Genomic DNA, 17,877 nt, shown 5'->3' with positions numbered 1-17,877 from the left:
TGCAGACCTCCCTCTCTGTGGGTGGAGAGGAAGTCTCATTACAGGGGGGCTGCAGTAAATATGTCATCGGATATTATTATGGTCACATCCACACCAGAATTGATGGGATATTTCTATTGTTAACGTCAACTGAATATGTCTCAAACTCTTATATTTGCACATTATATTTGCACATTAAAAAAAAGATATGGAGGGCCCACACCTGATCTAACCTGTAGCTCTGGTGGGGACACTCATACGCCGAGCCGACGGCTTCCGGTTTTGGCTTTTCCAGCACCAGAGCTCATACCACCTTCTTCAAATGATCTCTACCCCTTAATGCTAATGCTGAGTGTCCTTTGCTTCTTCTTCTTCTTCTTGCTAGATCTGCTGGAAGGAGTCAATATCACCAGCCCGGTGCTGTTAATCCACGGTACGGTTGGCAAGTCGGCCCTGCTCTCCGTGAAATACACCAGCACCAGCCGCGACAAACCCGTGATCAAATGGCAAGTGAAGCGTGACAAGGCTGTGACGGTGGTCCAGTCCATCGGCACTGGGATCATTGGTAACTTGCGCTCGGAGTACAGGGACCGGATTAGAATCTTTGAGAATGGCTCCTTGCTGATCAATGAGCTGCAGCTCTCTGACGAGGGAACGTATGAAGTGGAAATCTCCATTACAGATGACACTTTTACAGGGGAGATGAACATTAACCTTACAGTGGATGGTAAGTGAGCCTTAGAAAAAAATGAACCTTTTTTTTAGTTCATTGATTAAGGTATTTATTTATTCTCTAGGTGGGGGAAAAGAGACTTGGGGGAAAAGAGACTTTCATGCAGCTTCAACATATAATAACACATGGTTTGGACTAGGAATGGGCAAATCTGTCAATTTCACTTACTCCTTTTTCACATATTAAAATCCATAGAGCCTAGGGCAGGGCCATCTCAAGCATGTCAGGCGCCGTGGTGCGGAGATCGCTCCAGCGCCCTCGCTCTGGTGGGCGCTGGACGCAGCACGGCTTCCATGTGGTGCCCCCCTGCCAGCCCGGCGCCCTGGCACCCCACACCACCCAGCCTACCCCTAGAGCCGGCCCTGGCCTAGGGCTTGCTGATCAGAAGGTTTGAATCCCGCGACGGGGGGAGCTCCTGTTGCTCGGTCCCTGCTCCTGCCAACCTAGCAGTTCGAAAGCATGTCAAAGTGCAAGTAGATAAATAGGTACCGCTCCGGCAGGAAGATAAACGGCATTTCCGTGCACTGCTGTGGTTTGCCAGAAGCGGCTTAGTCATGCTGGCCACATGACCCGGAAGCTGTACGCCGGCTCCCTCGGCCAATAAAGCAAGATGAGCGCTGCAACCTCAGAGTCGTCCGTGGTCCCTTTACCTATATATATATATATATATATAGAGAGAGAGAGAGAGAGAGAGAGAGAGAGAGAGAGAGAGAGAGAGAGAGAGAGAGAGAGAGAGAATTAGCAGCATTTCAGTGCAAATTTCTCTTTTATTTAATGCAGTGTTGCCTAATCTGCACAATTGTGCAAAGCATTCCCCCCCCAATTTTTGCACGCTGTTTTTGTATGTTATTTTCACTAATTTATATACACACTTTACCCTGGTGTGTGCGCATTGTTGCACACCTTACCGGGCTGCAGAACTGCCTTTCAAAATTCAGAGAAGTGTGAATTTCAGAGGATGGCTGAGTTTCGGCTTACGTACAGTTTCAGAAAATGACAATTAGGTAAGTTCACTTTTAAACATGAATTGGATAAAAGATTTCTCTCTCGTCCAAAGCTTGGGACTAGCTGAAAACCTTTTGCAAAACATCTTCCGCAGTTGCTTCTATAAATGAAACCTCCTCCTGTATATACCCTGTAAGTTCAAATCCAGTGGAGAGCTTGGAGACACTGTACTGCATTGTCTCATGCCAGCTGGCTTGGATTTCAGTGTCGTTGTCAAAGCACCGCTGCCACCATGTGACAAACGCTCTTTCTTTTCTCTAGGCTTGCCAAGCTGGCCATTTAGCCTCCTCCTATAACCCCATGGCTTCTTTAACTTGCTGTCCTGCTCTACCACCCCACTGCCAACCTTCGCTACTCCTCCAGCCCTCATGTCTTTACATCAGGGGTCAGCAACCTGAGGCCCATGGGCCACAAGTGGCCCACGGGGGTTGTTTAACCAGCCCAGGAGCCACCCCTGAACTAAGCCGCCTGCTTGGCAAGTCCCCGTTTCCTGTGCTAAACCAGCACAGCGTGGCATGGGGACTCACTTCCATGGCACTGGAAATTGCGTCTGTGCCTTACCTTCCAAGTCCCGGACTGCAGAATCCGGGACCAGCAGCCGTGTGACACCAGAAGTTGTGTCAACGTAACTTCCAGTGTCGCTTTGCCCTTCTATGGGCACCCAAAATGGCCGCCGCCGGCTTCGAAAGTCACTTGTACGCATGTCAGGAAGTACGTCGACGCAACTTCCGGTGTCGCTCCGCCCATCTATGGGCACCAAAAATGGCCGCCGCCGACACTGGAAGTCACGCCTATGCACTTCCGGACATGCATAGATGCGACTTTTGAAGCTGGTGACGGCCATTTTTGGTGCCCATAGAAGGGCAAATCAGAAATAATGGCCGCCGGCAGAAGAAAATAACGGGAGACAAAGTGATACGGGGGACCACCGGGAAAGGTAAGTAAAATCGGGGTTTTCCCGGGGAAAACGGGGTACTTGGCAGCTATGGTCTGTGCAGATGGCGGAAATCATAGGGGGGTGCGCACAATCCGGCCCACGGAGGGATCTCCACTGGAGTGAACCGGCCCAGGCAAGGTAAACCTATCCACTGGAGTGAACCGACCCATGATTTACATCTTAGGAACACTAATGTGTGGAATATGCTGTCCTGAAAGAAGCAATGGCAGCAGCTAGTTTCTGTTGGGAACCAACAGACTCCCCCCCCCCCCAAATCAAAAGAATACATGAGCTGCAGATCGGCAACAGAGCTCCTCATTCACCCTTTATTTTGTGGAAGCTGCCTTTAAAGACCATCAACAAAGGCCAAACATTGCTGAGGCACAAGATTTCTGTGCAGCTACTCTTCATAGCAACTCCTAATATTACTAGCAGTAGCTCCCAAGTCAAATAATCTCAACTAATTGCATTACCAGTCGTTACGGCTCAGAATAGTGTCGCAGAAAATTGGTGCAACTCATCAACCTTGGGGAGATTTTATGGAAAGGATAACTAAGCCATAATGCAGGCATCCCCAAACTGCGGCCCTCCAGATGTTTTGGCCTACAACTCCCATGATCCCTAGCTAACAGGACCAGTGGTCAGGGATGGTGGGAAATGTAGTCCAAAACATCTGGAGGGCCGAAGTTCGGGGATGCCTGCCATAATGCATCATTGCCACGGGGAGAAAAATGGGTTGCATCTGACAATACCTCTTGCTGAACACACTCTTGTGTGTGTGGTGATAAGTGAGGATGGGGTTGAAATTCAACTCAGTTGTCATTCAAAGGCAAACCTACCAAATTTGCAGTTTCAAAACAACGTGTGGACTTAAAAATCACACTTCTCTGAATTTTGCAATGCAGTTCTCTAGCCAAATAACGTATGCGGAAATGCCAAAAGTGAGGTGTGCGTAATAATGCATATATTTGTGAATATATCACATTAAAATGCATCACATCGGGGAAAATTTCTTTGCAAAAATGAGTATGGTGGGAGAAATTCACACCAAATTATTTATCACTTTGCAAAAACATAAGGCGGTTCGTTTATAAAAACACAAAGAGTTTCTATGTATACATTCCCATGTTGGTGTCACAGTTCACATAGACAGTTTCCAAGATAAAATTTGGAAATCAGCTGTGCCATCTGAGTTTATGAATACTGGATTGCAAACACATGTGCCCCATTCAGAAGGTATGCCACTCCCTGAGTGAAGGGGCTTTCAGTGAAGGGGCGTCTTGCTTTTTGCCTTAGTCAGCAAAATGTCACAGGCTAGCCCTGCAGCCAGGGATCTGAAATGGAAACAAAAGACCGTTATTGTTAGAAAACATGGTTAGAAATTACTTTCCACCAAAGGAACATAAGAAGAATCCTAGAATCGTAGAGTTGGAAAGTACCCCAAGTGTCATCTAGTCCAACCCTCTGCAACGCAGGGATCTCAGCTAAAGCATCCATGACAGATAGCCATCCAACCTCTGCTTAAAAACCTTCAAGGAAGGAGAGTCCATCACCTCTTGAGGGAGTCAAACCGCTCTTATTATCATAAAGTTTTACCGCATGTTTAGTTGGAAGCTCCTTTTTCGTAACTTAAAGTCATTGGTTTGAGTCCTACCCTGTGGAGCAGGAGCAAATGAGCTTGATCCATCTTCCTTGTGAAAGCCTTTGAGATATTTGAAGATGGTGATCATATCTTCTCTCAGTCTCCTCTTCCCCAGACTAATCATACTCAGCTCCTTCAACCACTCCTCATAAGGCTTGGTTTCCAGACCCTTGATGTCAGGGACTGGACAGAGGAGGAATGATGGAGACTGCCTCCCCAGCCTGAGCCTTCTAGAGAAGAGGAAGACATTACAGATTTACAACAGTGGTTTGCGGGAGGTCATAGCTCAGAGGCACAGGAAGAGAGAAGCTGAGAGATAATGGGAGATGAGGAGGGGGAAGCAGAGGCTGGCTGACACGTTATCACTAGAAAGCATTCCAGACCCCCACTTCTCCCAGAACCCAGTGAGCATTGAAAGTAGGAGAGCAAAGGGCTTGGAGACAAATGGCCCTAAGCAGCCACCATAAGGTGCTGTTGACTATTGAGGAGAGAAGCGGGGTGGAGATTACTCGGAGCAGCGCCATTACTCCAAGAGGCAGCTTTTCCAAGCCCCTCTCTGAATACTGAATAAAAGACCTTGGTAAGAACTCTCCTTGTTTATCTATTCCTCCTGACAGCCTACCATGTGGGGATCGGATTCCCTGATGCATGGCACTTGATCATCTTGATTGCCCTCCTCTGCACACATTCCAGATCGTCAGTGTCCTCCAGTGGCCCATCTCGTCCACCATCCCATTCTCACAGTGACCAACCAGATAGGTGCTCAGGGTAGCCTGCAAGGAGGACCTGAAAGCAACAGCACTCTCCCTGCTTGCGATCCCAGAAGCATACTGCCTCCAACTGCGGAGGCAGAGTCTGATCCTCTTTTAAGGCCATCTTAAGTTGGTGACCACCACTGCCTCTTGTGGGAATGAGCGCCATAGTTTTTATCATTTTCTTCACTTTTCCCCTGACTGAGAATCTTTGCTTCTTTTGTCTTTGTCTTCCTAGTTCCAATTTCAAAGCCTCATGTCGCCCTGGCCTCTTCCACTGTGCTGGAGCTCAGCGAATATTTCACTCTGAACTGCTCCCATGAAAATGGCACAAAGCCCAGCTACACGTGGCTGAAGGACGGCAAGCCCCTCAGCAATGACTCCCGGCTGATCCTCTCCCATGACCAGAAGGTGCTGACCATCACCAGAGTCCTGATGTCTGACGATGACACCTACAGTTGTTTGGTGGAGAACCCCATCAGCAACGGGCGCAGCATCCCGATAAAACTTACCGTGTACAGTAAGTATGGTCAACGCAAATACCGTACACAGAAGGGACAACATGGGGAAACTGGAGACTGGGTCTGCCTTCATTATTATATATCTTGTCATGTGAAAAAACCCAAAGCCTTCCTTTTAGGAATTCCAGTTGCTGAAATCCTAAGGGAGCAGAAAAGACTACAGTGGTACCTCTACTTACGAATTTAATGTGTTCCGAACGCACATTCGTAAGTCGAAAAAATTTGTAAGTCGAATCCCATAGGAATGCATTGGGAGAAAAAATTCATAAGTAGAAAAAATCCTATGTAAACCGCATCCAAGATGGTGGATGGAGCTCCGTTCGTAAGTAGAAACATTCGTAAGTAGAGTTATTCGTAAGCAGGGGTACCACTGTATTTATATATGCGACCACGGCTGTGCGGATGTTATTGGCCCAGAGATGGAAAGAAGATAAAGTTCCTACCAGAGAAGAATGGCAGATCAAGTTGATGGATTATGCCAAAATGGCCAAAATGACCGGAAGAATCAGAAAGACCTAAATTTTAATAAGGAATGGGGGAAATTTATAACTTATCTTAAAGACCATTGTAAACAGTTAAAATTGTTAGTAGGATTGGAATATCACTTGTAGTCTAACGGTGAAGTTTGGACACAATGGAGAGGCAAAAAATTTTGGATTATCAAAAAAGATGCAGGAGGAAATGATTAACAACAGGACACACAAAGGGGAGGAGGGAAGTACAGTGGTACCTCGGGTTACAGATGCTTCAGGTTACAGACTCCGCTAACCCAGAAATAGTACCTCGGGTTAAGAACTTTGCTTCAGGATGAGAACAGAAATTGGGCAGCAGCAGGAGGCCCCATTAGCTAAAGTGGTACCTCAGGTTAAGAATGGTTTCAGGTTAAGAACGGCCCTCCGGAATGAATTAAGTTTGTAACCCGAGGTACCACTGTACAAGAGATTCCTTGGAATCTTGTTTTTATGTTGTAAGTTGGATATGTGAGTGTAAAATTTTAATTTGGAAAACCAATAAATAAATAAAATTAATAATAATAGTAATAATAATAGTATTAGTAACAGTAGTAGTAGTAGTAGTAGTAGTAATAAATAAATAAATAAATAAATAAATGCAGTGGAACTGGAAACAAAGGCGAAAAATGTCCTGGCCTTGCTGAACCCAACATTCCATTACTTTCCAAAAATTTCTGGATGTTCCAGATTTTAAAATAATGGGTTTTATCCAGTGCTAGAGTAGATCTATTGAAGTTAATGGACACCTGCACTATACATATAAAGCAGCATGTATCATTCCACTTTAAAGAGCCATGTCTTCTTCCAAAGAATCTGGAGCATTGTTAGGAAGCTCCTTCTTCCCCTTGCAGTGTTATAATTCTCAGAGAGGGTTAACAACCAATCCCCTTTCTCCTGGTATCTACCCATCCTTTTGACCTGTTGCCTCGGTGATGTGGGAAGAGCAGTTGGCACTCTCTCACCGCTGTTAAAATAAGTGTTATGTGCTGCTTCTTATAACTAGGGGTGGGGGAGAAATACCACTCAGTTCATGTTGAAAGATGAACCTCCCTGATTTGCGCTTTCTGCGCCAAACAGTACATGAACACCGTCATCCGCTGAAATGGGCACGTCTCCAAATCTTGCAGTGCAGGTCTCCAGCAAAACAGGTGAAACTTGCTCTAACATTTGCCTTGTCTTTTGTGTCTCTGTAGGAAGGAGCTCCCTCTATATAATCCTTTCGACTGGGGGAATTTTCCTTCTGGTTACCTTAGTGACCGTCTGTGCCTGTTGGAAACCATCCAAGAAGTATGACGTTTAAAATTATATATGTGTTTTATAACCTGAATGAAATCTTATACAGTATGTTTATTTGGGGTAAATCAACACCAAAAGGCACTTTCGGGGTTCCCTGTCCCCCCCCCCCCCAGAGGTGTGTAGCATTCTCTCTCTGTAACAAGCAGCATCATACCATTTAAAACCATTATGGCTTCCCCCAGAGAATCCTGGGAACTGTAGTTTGCTAAGGGTGCTGATTATATTTTAATGGATTATTGAATATTACTTTATTTGATATAAGTTGTTTATTTTAAAGTGATATTTTTGTTATAGCAGTTTTTAATTGGATCAGATTAATTCAAGATTGTTGGATCAGATTGTTATAAGGTGTGTGATCTTTTTGTTGTTTCTTTGCATAGAAAGGAGGCACACAAATTAAAAGTGAAGTGAAATGAGAGTTAGACTGAGAGCTACAATTCTCAAAGTTTTCTGGGAAGAGGGATTGTGGGAATCATAGCTCTGTGAGGGGGGACAGGGAGCGCCTTAAGTACTCTCAGCACCCTTAACAAACCACACTTCCCAAGATTCTTTGAGGGCAGCCATACTGCATTAAATGTATAGTGCAGGTGGTTGAAAATTGTAGTTTAGAGCAGGCACTTATGGCAAGCTGCTTAATTGGTGCCCCCCAATGGCACTTGGGGGGCCTGTTGTCTTTGAGTCAGCCTTGGCTAAAACAGTATCTTTATAAGCCGCTGGTCCTCTTATCATTGGCAAATTCCTTAAAGCTTGTATGAACAGTTGTGGCCTCAGTCCAGTATACCTGAAGGAGCGTCTCCACTCCCATTGTTCTGCCCGGACACTGAGGTCCAGCGCCGAGGGTCTTCTGGTGGTTCCCTCGCTACGAGAAGCCAAGTTACAGGGAACCAGGCAGAGAGCCTTCTCGGTAGTGGCACCCACCCTGTGGAATGCCCTCCCGCCGGAGGTCAAAGAGAACAACAATTACCAGACCTTTAGAAGGCATCTCAAGGCAGCCCTGTTTAGGGAAGCTTTTAATGTTTGATTTCTGTATTTTAATGTTTTGTTGGAAGCCGCCCAGAGTGGCTGGGGGAACCCAGCCAGATGGGTGGGGTATAAATAATAAATTATTATTATTATTATTATTATTATTATTATTGTTGTTGTTGTTGTTGTTGTTGTTGTTGTTGTTGTTTGAGGGCACATGTACCCAGGATGCCTGTTAGTGCTCAAATTATGTCCCCCACCCCCAAGATCCTGCAGTTTTAATCCAATGATGCCTCTCCGCCGTCTTCTTAAAAACAGTAGCTGACACAAAATGTTGAGAGTTTGGGGCAGCTGATTTGAGCACTGATGCTCGGTTGTATATAGTCCCCCCCCCCCGGTAATTTTCTTTTTCCATTACAAAATGTAGTGGCAGAAATTTCCACCTGTAGCAGAAGACTGACTGGAGTGGTGGAGGCTTTCTTAACCCTTTCCACTCTGGCCATCCCCCCCCCAGCTTTTTTTTTTTTTGCTCCTGATGGGAAAAGATGTGTGGCCCATGTCAGTTGGCCCTTATGTCCCAGTTGGTGTAAAGAGGAGGCGCACGGACTGGTTCTGTGAAGAGTACAGTGTGTTAACAAAGCAGTCTGGGGTTGTTTTCGCCCTGCATTTACCGCACAACATGACAATCCAACTCACTTTTGGGCAACTCTCCTTTGCTAGGAGAGGATCACATGTAGGGTTGATTTGCAGGCTGCCAGGACCAAGTAGGGCTGGCCCCCTTCCATTCCAAGTGGGCTGTGAGGGAGCCTCTTCCCAAACTGAGCAAACTCATGCAAACTTTTGCATCCGCAACGGCTATTTTCAGTTTCCACTGTCAGACACATATGCTTCTGAATACAGTTGCTGGGAATTGCAGGTGTTGTGGTGCTCAGGGGCAGCTTGTGGGCTTCTTACTGGCATCTGGTTGGCCACGGTAAGTACAGGATAGAATCATAGAATCATGGAACTGTAGAGTTGCCGGGGACCACGAGGGTCATCTAGTCCAACCCCCTGCAATGAAGAAATATTTTGCCCAATGTGGGACTCAAACCCACGACCCTGAGATTAAGAGTCATGAGTTCTAACAACTGAGCTATCCCAAACTGCTGGATCAGATGGGCCATTGGCCTGATCCGGCAGGCTCTTCTCACTTTCTTATGGTCTTATGCCTTTTGTTTTGTTTTGTTTTAGAAACAAACGGAAAATGGAGAAGCAAAATTCCTCTGAATATGTGGACCAGAATGAAGAACAGTTGAAGCAGGATGGTAAACCTTGAACCTCTGTGTTTGAATTCTGACTCTCAGGCTGGTGTCTTCCAGGAACTGGCAGTGCTTTATTTGCTGAGCCTGGTTTATTGTTGTCAATGCTAAGTTGCAGGCAGCAGTCCGAAAGGAGCCAGGGGGTCAAATTTGTAGAGCTAGATCATGGGGCGCCTACATTGAAAGGCTGGAGCAGGAATGGGAAACCTGTGGACATGGACCCAAATTCCCATCAGTGCTGAAGCTGCATTCCTCGTTTTCAGGGGATGAGGACTCAGGAGCTGAAAAGGCATGCAAGGTCAGCCCCAGAAGCATGTCCACAAGATGCCCAAGGGTGTGGCATTGCTATCCTTGGACTTTGAGGACTCCAGTGCCAAAGACCTAGTCAGACCAGAGACTCTCCTGCTGCGTTGCCCTTTAAAGTGAGGTTGCATCTTGCAGCCCAGGTGGTGTTAACAATCAGGCTATGCCTCCTGCTACTGTTACACAAGCACTCTGTTCCCAATTGCTCTTTTTGCTGGAGCAAGACCAGAGCTCTGCTTCCCCATTACACAGCCTCATGTGTGCAGCGCTTTGTAAGTGGAGTGGTGGTCAGGCTTAGCAAGGATCTTAGCGATGGCAGCTGAAAAATGGGGTCTCCCTCAGTGGAGACAGTGTGCCTCTGGTTGTTGGGGAACCCGTAATAAGGGAAGGCATTTAGCTGCCTGTTGTTGGGATCAAGGTGCTGGACTTTTGGTCTGATCCAGCAGGGCTTTTCTTAACTTCCCTCAGTCCAAAAGACGGGATCCGCGAATCTCAAAATAAATAACATTTGGTTTAATCTACCAAGGCTCTCCTGCCTGCCTGCCTGCCTCTTTCTCCCATGCTCACTTGCATAGCAGAACCCTTTTCAGACTTGATTGAAAAGGAATAACTCAATTCCATTCTCGTTTTAATGCAGTGGAGATTGTTCCCAGGAGTGGAGAGCATGAACGCAAGAATCCCGTCGCTTTGTACATCCTGAAGGACAAAGTAAGTTTCAGGTGTCGTGCTTTGGGGACGCTTCAGCCTGGTACTCTGCTGATTTAATAACTTTCAGGCCAAAGGGCAAAATGCTAAGTAAGGATGAGGGAGAAAATTGATTCAGTTCACATTTCAAGGGGGACCAACCTAATATGCACTTTCAGAAATGAAACATGAACCCAAACACATTTGTCCGTTGAAATCGACAGTCCCCCTAATTTTGCAATATAGTTGTCTGCCCAAATAATGTGTACAAAAATATATATGCAAATGCTAGAGTAATGACTTGTACAGTAAGGGAGATTATAATGTATGGAGAATCAAGTTATTTATGTATTTTAAATAATACCAACTGCTATATCTACTGATAAATGGGATTTGTGCTATTTCTCTCTTTGTGCACAAGTGACACCCTGTGGTCCTTTGGGCACTACCCTGCCTGAAGTGCGTAGATAGCTCTCCATCTGTCCATATTATTATAGTAGCTCTGTATATGTTCTGGCACGCATGTCTGTTTGAATAGGGTGTCCTTAATCTTAGGAACTGGCTTCCCAATTGCTAAATGCTGCCCATTACTTTCCCACGACTCATGAGCGACATCTTCTGGTAGCAATTTTTACTGTGCTGAATGCAGGCTGACCACAACCTGTGCAGCTGTGTCCCATACAAAATTGGAATAATAGTAACATATTTCACTTGATGGTTACTTGTGTGCATGTGGTAACATTGCCTAAGTGGACCAAATTTTCATACAAAGTGGGCCACAGGAGCACATTGACACAAAACCTGCGGGCTCTGCAATGTCTTGCCATGTTGCATGGGGGTGGAGAAGAGGCCAAAGTTTTATGCCCCCCTCTAGCCCTTGCGTTGCTTTCCCAAAGCTGGCTAAGTGAGGCATGAGGCTTTGGCAGGGCCCTAGAGCCTTTCCGCCTCCTTTCCCAAGCTAGGAAAGTGCTAAATAGGCTTTGGGAAGGAGACAGGAGGACTCTAGGACTCCTTCCCAAAACCCAACACTTTGCTTACCTGGCTTTGGGAAGGTGGCACAAGGATTAGGGGCTTCAAATGTTGCTGAGGGGTGCCCCCCCAAAGGCCTCTAGGGCTGCATGCAGCCCAAGGGCCACATATTGGACCACCCTGGTCTAACCACTATATAAATAATATATAAATAATATTACCCGGGGGGGGGGGATATTTCCCCCTATCTCATGGAGTTACTGCTTTTCCTGCCCAGAGTCCTAGTATTTATATTTACATATTTGTTCCACCTTCCCTCCAAGGATGTCAAGGTGGCATTAACACATTTCCTCCTGGAAATTTAGGCTGGGAGACTGTAACTGGCCCAAGGTCACCCAGCGAACTTCATAGCTGGGTGGGGATTCCACCCCTTATTTCCCAAGCCCTAGTCCAATGCCCTAACCACTACAGCAGTGGTTTTCAACCAGTGTGCTGTGGCACCCTGGGGTGCCTTGAATGATGGTCAGTGGTGCTGCGGGTCAACACTGGCCTCTGTCCCTCTTTCCTTTCCTCCTTCCTCTGATGCCCGCTTGCACCTCTGCCTCCCCAAGGCTTGCACAGCTGTTTGTTGCAGCAGCCCTGGCTACAAGCTCCCCAGGCGAATGGTGCCTCTGGGGCTTGCCATGGGGTGCTTCCCAGGCCCCTGTGGAGCAGTGTAGTTGGTCAAGGGAGTCGTGGACCCAAAAAGGTTGAAAACCTCTGCACTACATTGTAATAGGGACCCAGGTGGCACTGTGGGTTAAACCACTGAGCCTAGGGCTTGCTGATCAGAAGATCGGCAGTTCGAATCCCTGTGACGGGGTGAGCTCCCGTTGCTTGGTCCCAGCTCCTGCCAACCTAGCAGTTCGAAAGTACGTCAAAATGCAAGTAGATAAATAGGAACCGCTACAGCGGGAAGGTAAATGGCGTTTCCATGTGCTGCTCTGGTTTGCCAGAAGTGGCTTTGTCATGCTGGCCACATGACCTGGAAGCTATACGCTGGCTCCCTCGGCCAATAATGTGAGATGAGCGCGCAACCCCAGAGTCGGTCATGACTGGACCTCATGGTCAGGGCCCGGTCCCTTTACCTACCTTTACACTGTAATTTGATGCCACTGCCATATTACATTTATTTATTTATTTAGACCATTTCTATACCATTTAATATAGAAGAAAATCTTGGTGTACAGCAAACTGAAACAACAAGCAATAATATGTGTCACAAAAACACACAGTAAAAACCATTAATATAATTTATTCATAAATATAGACTGAGATCCCTCTCCTTCTGGCACACCTCCTCCCCTCTCAGCCTCCTGGCTCTCACCCAGACCCCCCCCTGCAAACCCCCCCCCAAAACCTACCTCTGGGGCCATGCACAAGAGTACAGGGCTGAACTAAGACATTTTGCTGCTTGGGGTAGAGCAGAAAATGATACTCCTATCATGTCAAAGTGCATACCATAATAAACCATGGCAAAAAAAAGAGAGCATTTTTGGCCTTTAGGCAGAAAATCGCACAACCACCTTTCCCCTTCCCTGGCAATAAAAAAAATACCATAATAACAAAGTAAAATAATGAACACTTTGCTGCTCTTTCACGTCACTCAAAATCTGCTTCCTGAAGCACTCTGCCTGATGGTTGGGCCAGCCCATTTCCAAAGTGCTTTTTTTTGTTTGTTTTTTAATATAATAAACTTTATTGAGATTTAAATCAAAACATATCAAATTAAAACAAAACAAATTACAACAAATCAACTCAAAACCTAAGAATTCATACCGATATCATACTTCCCAATTTACATCTGAAAAGTAATTGATATCTAATACAGAATTTGACTAAACCTTCCTGTCTAGTCTTTTCCTCTATGAAATCTAAATAAAAACATACACTTAATATTTTTCTTAAACGCATCTAACAAATACATTTCCCTCTTTTTCCATATACTTCCTCTTGCCATGATCTTGGTCTCTTTAAGCTTTTGATTGGTTACTGCTTCCCTCACCAAATATTTCACCTGTATTTCTTTTTGTTTTATAATCTTTGCATACAGTACTGCACTCTAGAAATGAATCCAGGATTTTAATGTGGGACATTGTTGCTTCATATAATTTCCAAATTTCCCCCAATTTTGTTCAAAATTTTGTTTACTGCCGCCTCTAATCAAATTAGTTAACTTTGCTAAATCTACATATCCAAATTTTTTTCCTGCCACTCGTTAATTTTTGGTATATCTTGTCTTTTCCAATACGTGGCTATTAATATTCTTGCAGCTGCAGTTGCATATAAAAATATTTTTGGGTCCTGTTTTTTAATTCCCTCATCTATCATACCTAATAGAAAATTTTCAGGATTCTTTTTTACGTTGTATTTCAATATTTTTTAAATTTCTTCAAAGATCTGATTCCAAAAGGGTTTTATCTTATCACATTGCCACCACATATGAACAAGTGTCCCTAATAATAATAATAATAATAATAATAATAATAATAATTTATATTTATACCCCACCCATCTGGCTCGGTCTCCCCAGCCACTCTGGGCGGCTTCCAACAGAAAAACAGAACACAGTAATCTATTAAACATTAAAAGCCTCCCTGAACAGGGCTGCCTTCAGATGTCTTTGACACCTCCAGCATAGATTATTTTTTGTCTTATACATTTTGCGAATCTTAACTGGTGCTATGTACCACCTATGAAACATTTTAATCATATTTTCCTTAATTCCTTCCGAGGCTGTAAATTTCCAAGAAACTTCCCATAGTTTTCCCCATTGTTCCACTCGAAAGTGCTTTTGAAGTTCATTGCAGTATGTTGTGGTTCTGCAACACTCATCTTCTGACTGCAGCTAATTGCTTTTACTTGCTTCCCCAAGGACTCTCCAGAAGATGAAGAGGAATCCCTTACCGAGTCCCGAAATGCTGCTGAGCCCTCGCCGCCCAGCTACTCCAGCTCTCCCCCTCCTCCTGGAAGATCACCTGGACTGCCTGTCCGGTCTGCTCGCCGATACCATCGCTCGCCAGCCAGGTCTCCGGCCACCTCCAGAACAACACACATATCTCCTACCAGGTCCCCAACCCCCCCAGGGCGCACCCCAAACACCACACGCTTGGTGCGGACTGCTGGAGTTCATATCATTCGAGATCAGCAGGGGGAGTCCAGCACTGTGGAAATCAATGCCTGAAGGCAGCCAGCAGTGTGCACCTGTCTTGTCTCTCTGCGTGTGCAGCGAGGAAGCCTTGCTGCACTTGTGAATGTTTTCTGGGGTAGCAGTGAGTTTGCGCCCGGCGTTGTTGCTTCTTTTTTTGCACATGCAAATGCATGTTTCCTGTTCAAGGGGAGATGCCTGGGCTCTGCTTGTAGGTAAAAAAAGTGAATCGCGCAGTGTTCCACAGGGCTGGATGGACCCACTTTAAATGGTTTACAGTAGTTTCAACGCTCCTGCTTCCATACATACGTTTTAAAGGCACTAACTTGCTATTTGTAGCACCCGGGGAGTTAGCACACTGGTGTCGCTAAACCTTTTGCTTTTGGGAACGATGCCCAACTAATTGCTTCAAAGCCTGAGGTTTCCATCCAAGCCTTTTGAGGTGATAATGCAGCCAAGGGTGGCGCTGTGGTCTAAACCACTGAGCCTCTTGGGCTTGCCAATCGGAAGGTTGGCTGCTCAAATCCACACAATGGGGTGAGTTCCAGTTGCTCTGTCCCAGCTCCTGCCTACCTAGCAGTTTGAAAGCATGCCAGGGCAATTAGATAAATAGGTACCACTGCAGTGGGAAGGTAAATGGCGTTTCCATGCACTCTGGTTTCCGTTACGGTGCTCCGTTGTGGCAGAAGCGGTTTAGTTATGCTGGCCACATGACCCTGAAAGCTGTCTGTGGACAAACGCCGGCTCCCTCGGCCTGAAAGCGAGATGAGCACTGCAACCCCATAGTCACCTTAAACTGGACTTCACCGTCCAGGGGTCCTTTACCTTTTTTTTTACCCTAATGCAGCCAATGGGAACGTATCCACAAGTCACATGTCTCAAAGGCTATCTGTGGCCTTCGGTGTGGTCAGGGATACCCTAACCTAACTGAATTTCAAGGCTAGGATCCCTCTTTAAGCCTTGTAAGATTCCTACTTGACATTATGACCTCCTGCTCATTATGTGTTGCTTGTGAGCCTGTGGCATGCTGCTAACCATGGTTGGCTGCTACAAACCATTGCCACTGTCCCCTGTGAAACTTGCATGTGAACACCTTCACATGCTTCCAAGTTCGTCCTACCCTTACTCAGAAGGATGTTAAGGAAACACAGCACATTTCAGAATGTTTCCAGGCCGTAGGCTAGAGGTACTCAGCTTTCCAAGGCCTCTTCAAACAGATCCCAACTCAGCTGTTCTTCTGCACAGGACACCCCAAGCATTTGTCATACCTTACAAGCACAGAACAGGTGGCGCTGTGGGTTAAACCACTGAGCCTAGGGCTTGCTGATCAGAAGGTCAGCGGTTCAAATCCCTGTGACGGGGTGAGCTCCCGTTGCTTGGTCCCAGCTCCTGCCAACCTAGCAGTTCGAAAGCATGTCAAAAATGCAAGTAGATAAATAGAAACCGCTACAGCGGGAAGGTAAACGGCGTTTCCATGTGCTGCTCTGGTTTGTCAGAAGCGGCTTTGTCATGCTGGCCACATGACCTGGAAGCTGTACACCGGCTCCCTCGGCCAATAATGCGAGATGAGTGCCGCAACTCCAGAGTCGGTCACGACTGGACCTAATGGTCAGGGGTCCCTTTACCTTTTTACAAGCACAGAACAGGAGGTGATCATAGCTCAATGGGAAAGCACATGGATTGCACGCAGAAGGTTCCAGATTCAACTCCTGGCGTCTCCAGGTTTGGTTTTTCTTTTTCTTTTTAAAGCATCAGGTGCTGGATGATGGGAAGGAATTTGGCTACAGAACCTGGCGCTGCCCTAAGAATCTCTGCCAGTTCCCATTCGCCCACATTCTTATTTACATCCAGCCTAGGGAGTGGCACTGACTAGTTAGAGCAGACAATAACAGCCTAACGGGGACAAATAGTCTTAACTGGCAGCTTCTATTTTTCTACTCATACTCCAAAAGGTAAAATATTATTTTTAAAAGTAGTTTATATTATGCCACGCTGTCAGGTTGAAATCATGATTGTATTTTTATTTGCCATTTTTTTTATCCTCCCCCCCCCCACCTTCCTTCCAAAAACTTGGGAGAGCATCTTCACAACAACCCTGTGTGTGAGGTAAGTTAGGCCCAGAGGTTAGCCGTTGACCTTTATTTCTAAGTGGAAATTTGAAGCCTAGTCCTAGCCTGACGCTCTGTGCACTACATCGCTGCAGGGTCTCCCCACGTGGCAATCCCTTGGTCATAGTCCAACCCAAGGGGCATTTCTGAAAGTGTGGTGGCCCGTATATGGCCTGCGTGTGTGAGCGCGCACATCCATCAGACTGCAGGTGGGGAAGTTTTATTTGACAGCATATGTGTGAATGCTTACTTCTGCGGGTGCATGCATGCCCACAGGGTGGACAGTGCAGTGTATGCTGATTTCTGAGCTGGATGACTGCAGAGAGGAGCTGAGGCTCTTCACAGTGAGCCCCTGGAAGGGGTGCCTGAGCATGCTGAGCCTTGATGGTAGGTGGGGCCTGGTAGGTAATGGATACAGAGTTCCAGGCAGTTTCATGTACTCAAATAAATGCAGGCTAGTCTATGAGTCTCAGAACTCAGCAGTGAGGAAAATAGAGACAAATCTGGAACGACTTGGCCCTGCCTGTCACTGGCTCTGACTCCACCCACTGTGGGGCTCCTTGCCTTCTGCCCTATTGGCTCCAATGGGCACCAGCCACCACTGTCTAACCCAGGCAGGTTAGAGACCGGTTAGACCAGGCATCTCCAAACTGTGGCCCTCCAGATGTTTTGGCCTACAACTCCCATGGTCCCTAGCTAACAGGACCAGCGGTCGGGGAAGATGGGAATTGTAGTCCAAAACATCTGGAGGGCCGAAGTTTGGGGATGCATGGTCTAACCGGTCTCTGTTTATACCTATTTCGTGGTACACTTGGGTTTGTCTGTAGTGAAGGGGAAGAAGGCATCGCTCTGCAGGAGTCAGTTTGTGCTAGCAAGCCAGGGATGCGGGAATCAAGAGCAGGTTTGACCCTAGAGTCATGCAGTGGCCAATGAAACAAACCACACAGCCACGCTCATTTCCCCCCAACTCCACCCTGGAAGGAAGCAC

General features: G+C 46.3%; 1 protein-coding gene across 1 annotated transcript in view; it reads left to right on the top strand.

Moving 5' to 3' along the window:
- Positions 1–17,296, top strand: part of HEPACAM (hepatic and glial cell adhesion molecule) — a 36,774-nt gene extending 19,478 nt beyond the window's left edge. Inside the window, exons 2-7 of the mRNA XM_035139524.2 lie at positions 365–706; positions 5,287–5,568; positions 7,275–7,368; positions 9,571–9,644; positions 10,579–10,649; positions 14,509–17,296. Coding sequence (XP_034995415.1) covers positions 365–706; positions 5,287–5,568; positions 7,275–7,368; positions 9,571–9,644; positions 10,579–10,649; positions 14,509–14,817 — 1,172 coding nt within the window. The 3' untranslated portion in view covers positions 14,818–17,296. The remainder of the gene's footprint in view (positions 1–364; positions 707–5,286; positions 5,569–7,274; positions 7,369–9,570; positions 9,645–10,578; positions 10,650–14,508) is intronic.
- Positions 17,297–17,877: the final 581 nt, after the last annotated feature.

This window comes from Zootoca vivipara, chromosome 15 (genome assembly GCF_963506605.1).
Source record: "Zootoca vivipara chromosome 15, rZooViv1.1, whole genome shotgun sequence".
Classification (NCBI taxonomy): Eukaryota; Metazoa; Chordata; class Lepidosauria; order Squamata; family Lacertidae; genus Zootoca; species Zootoca vivipara.
Note: the sequence above shows the minus strand (reverse complement) of the source record. Positions and strands in the feature narration are given on the sequence as shown.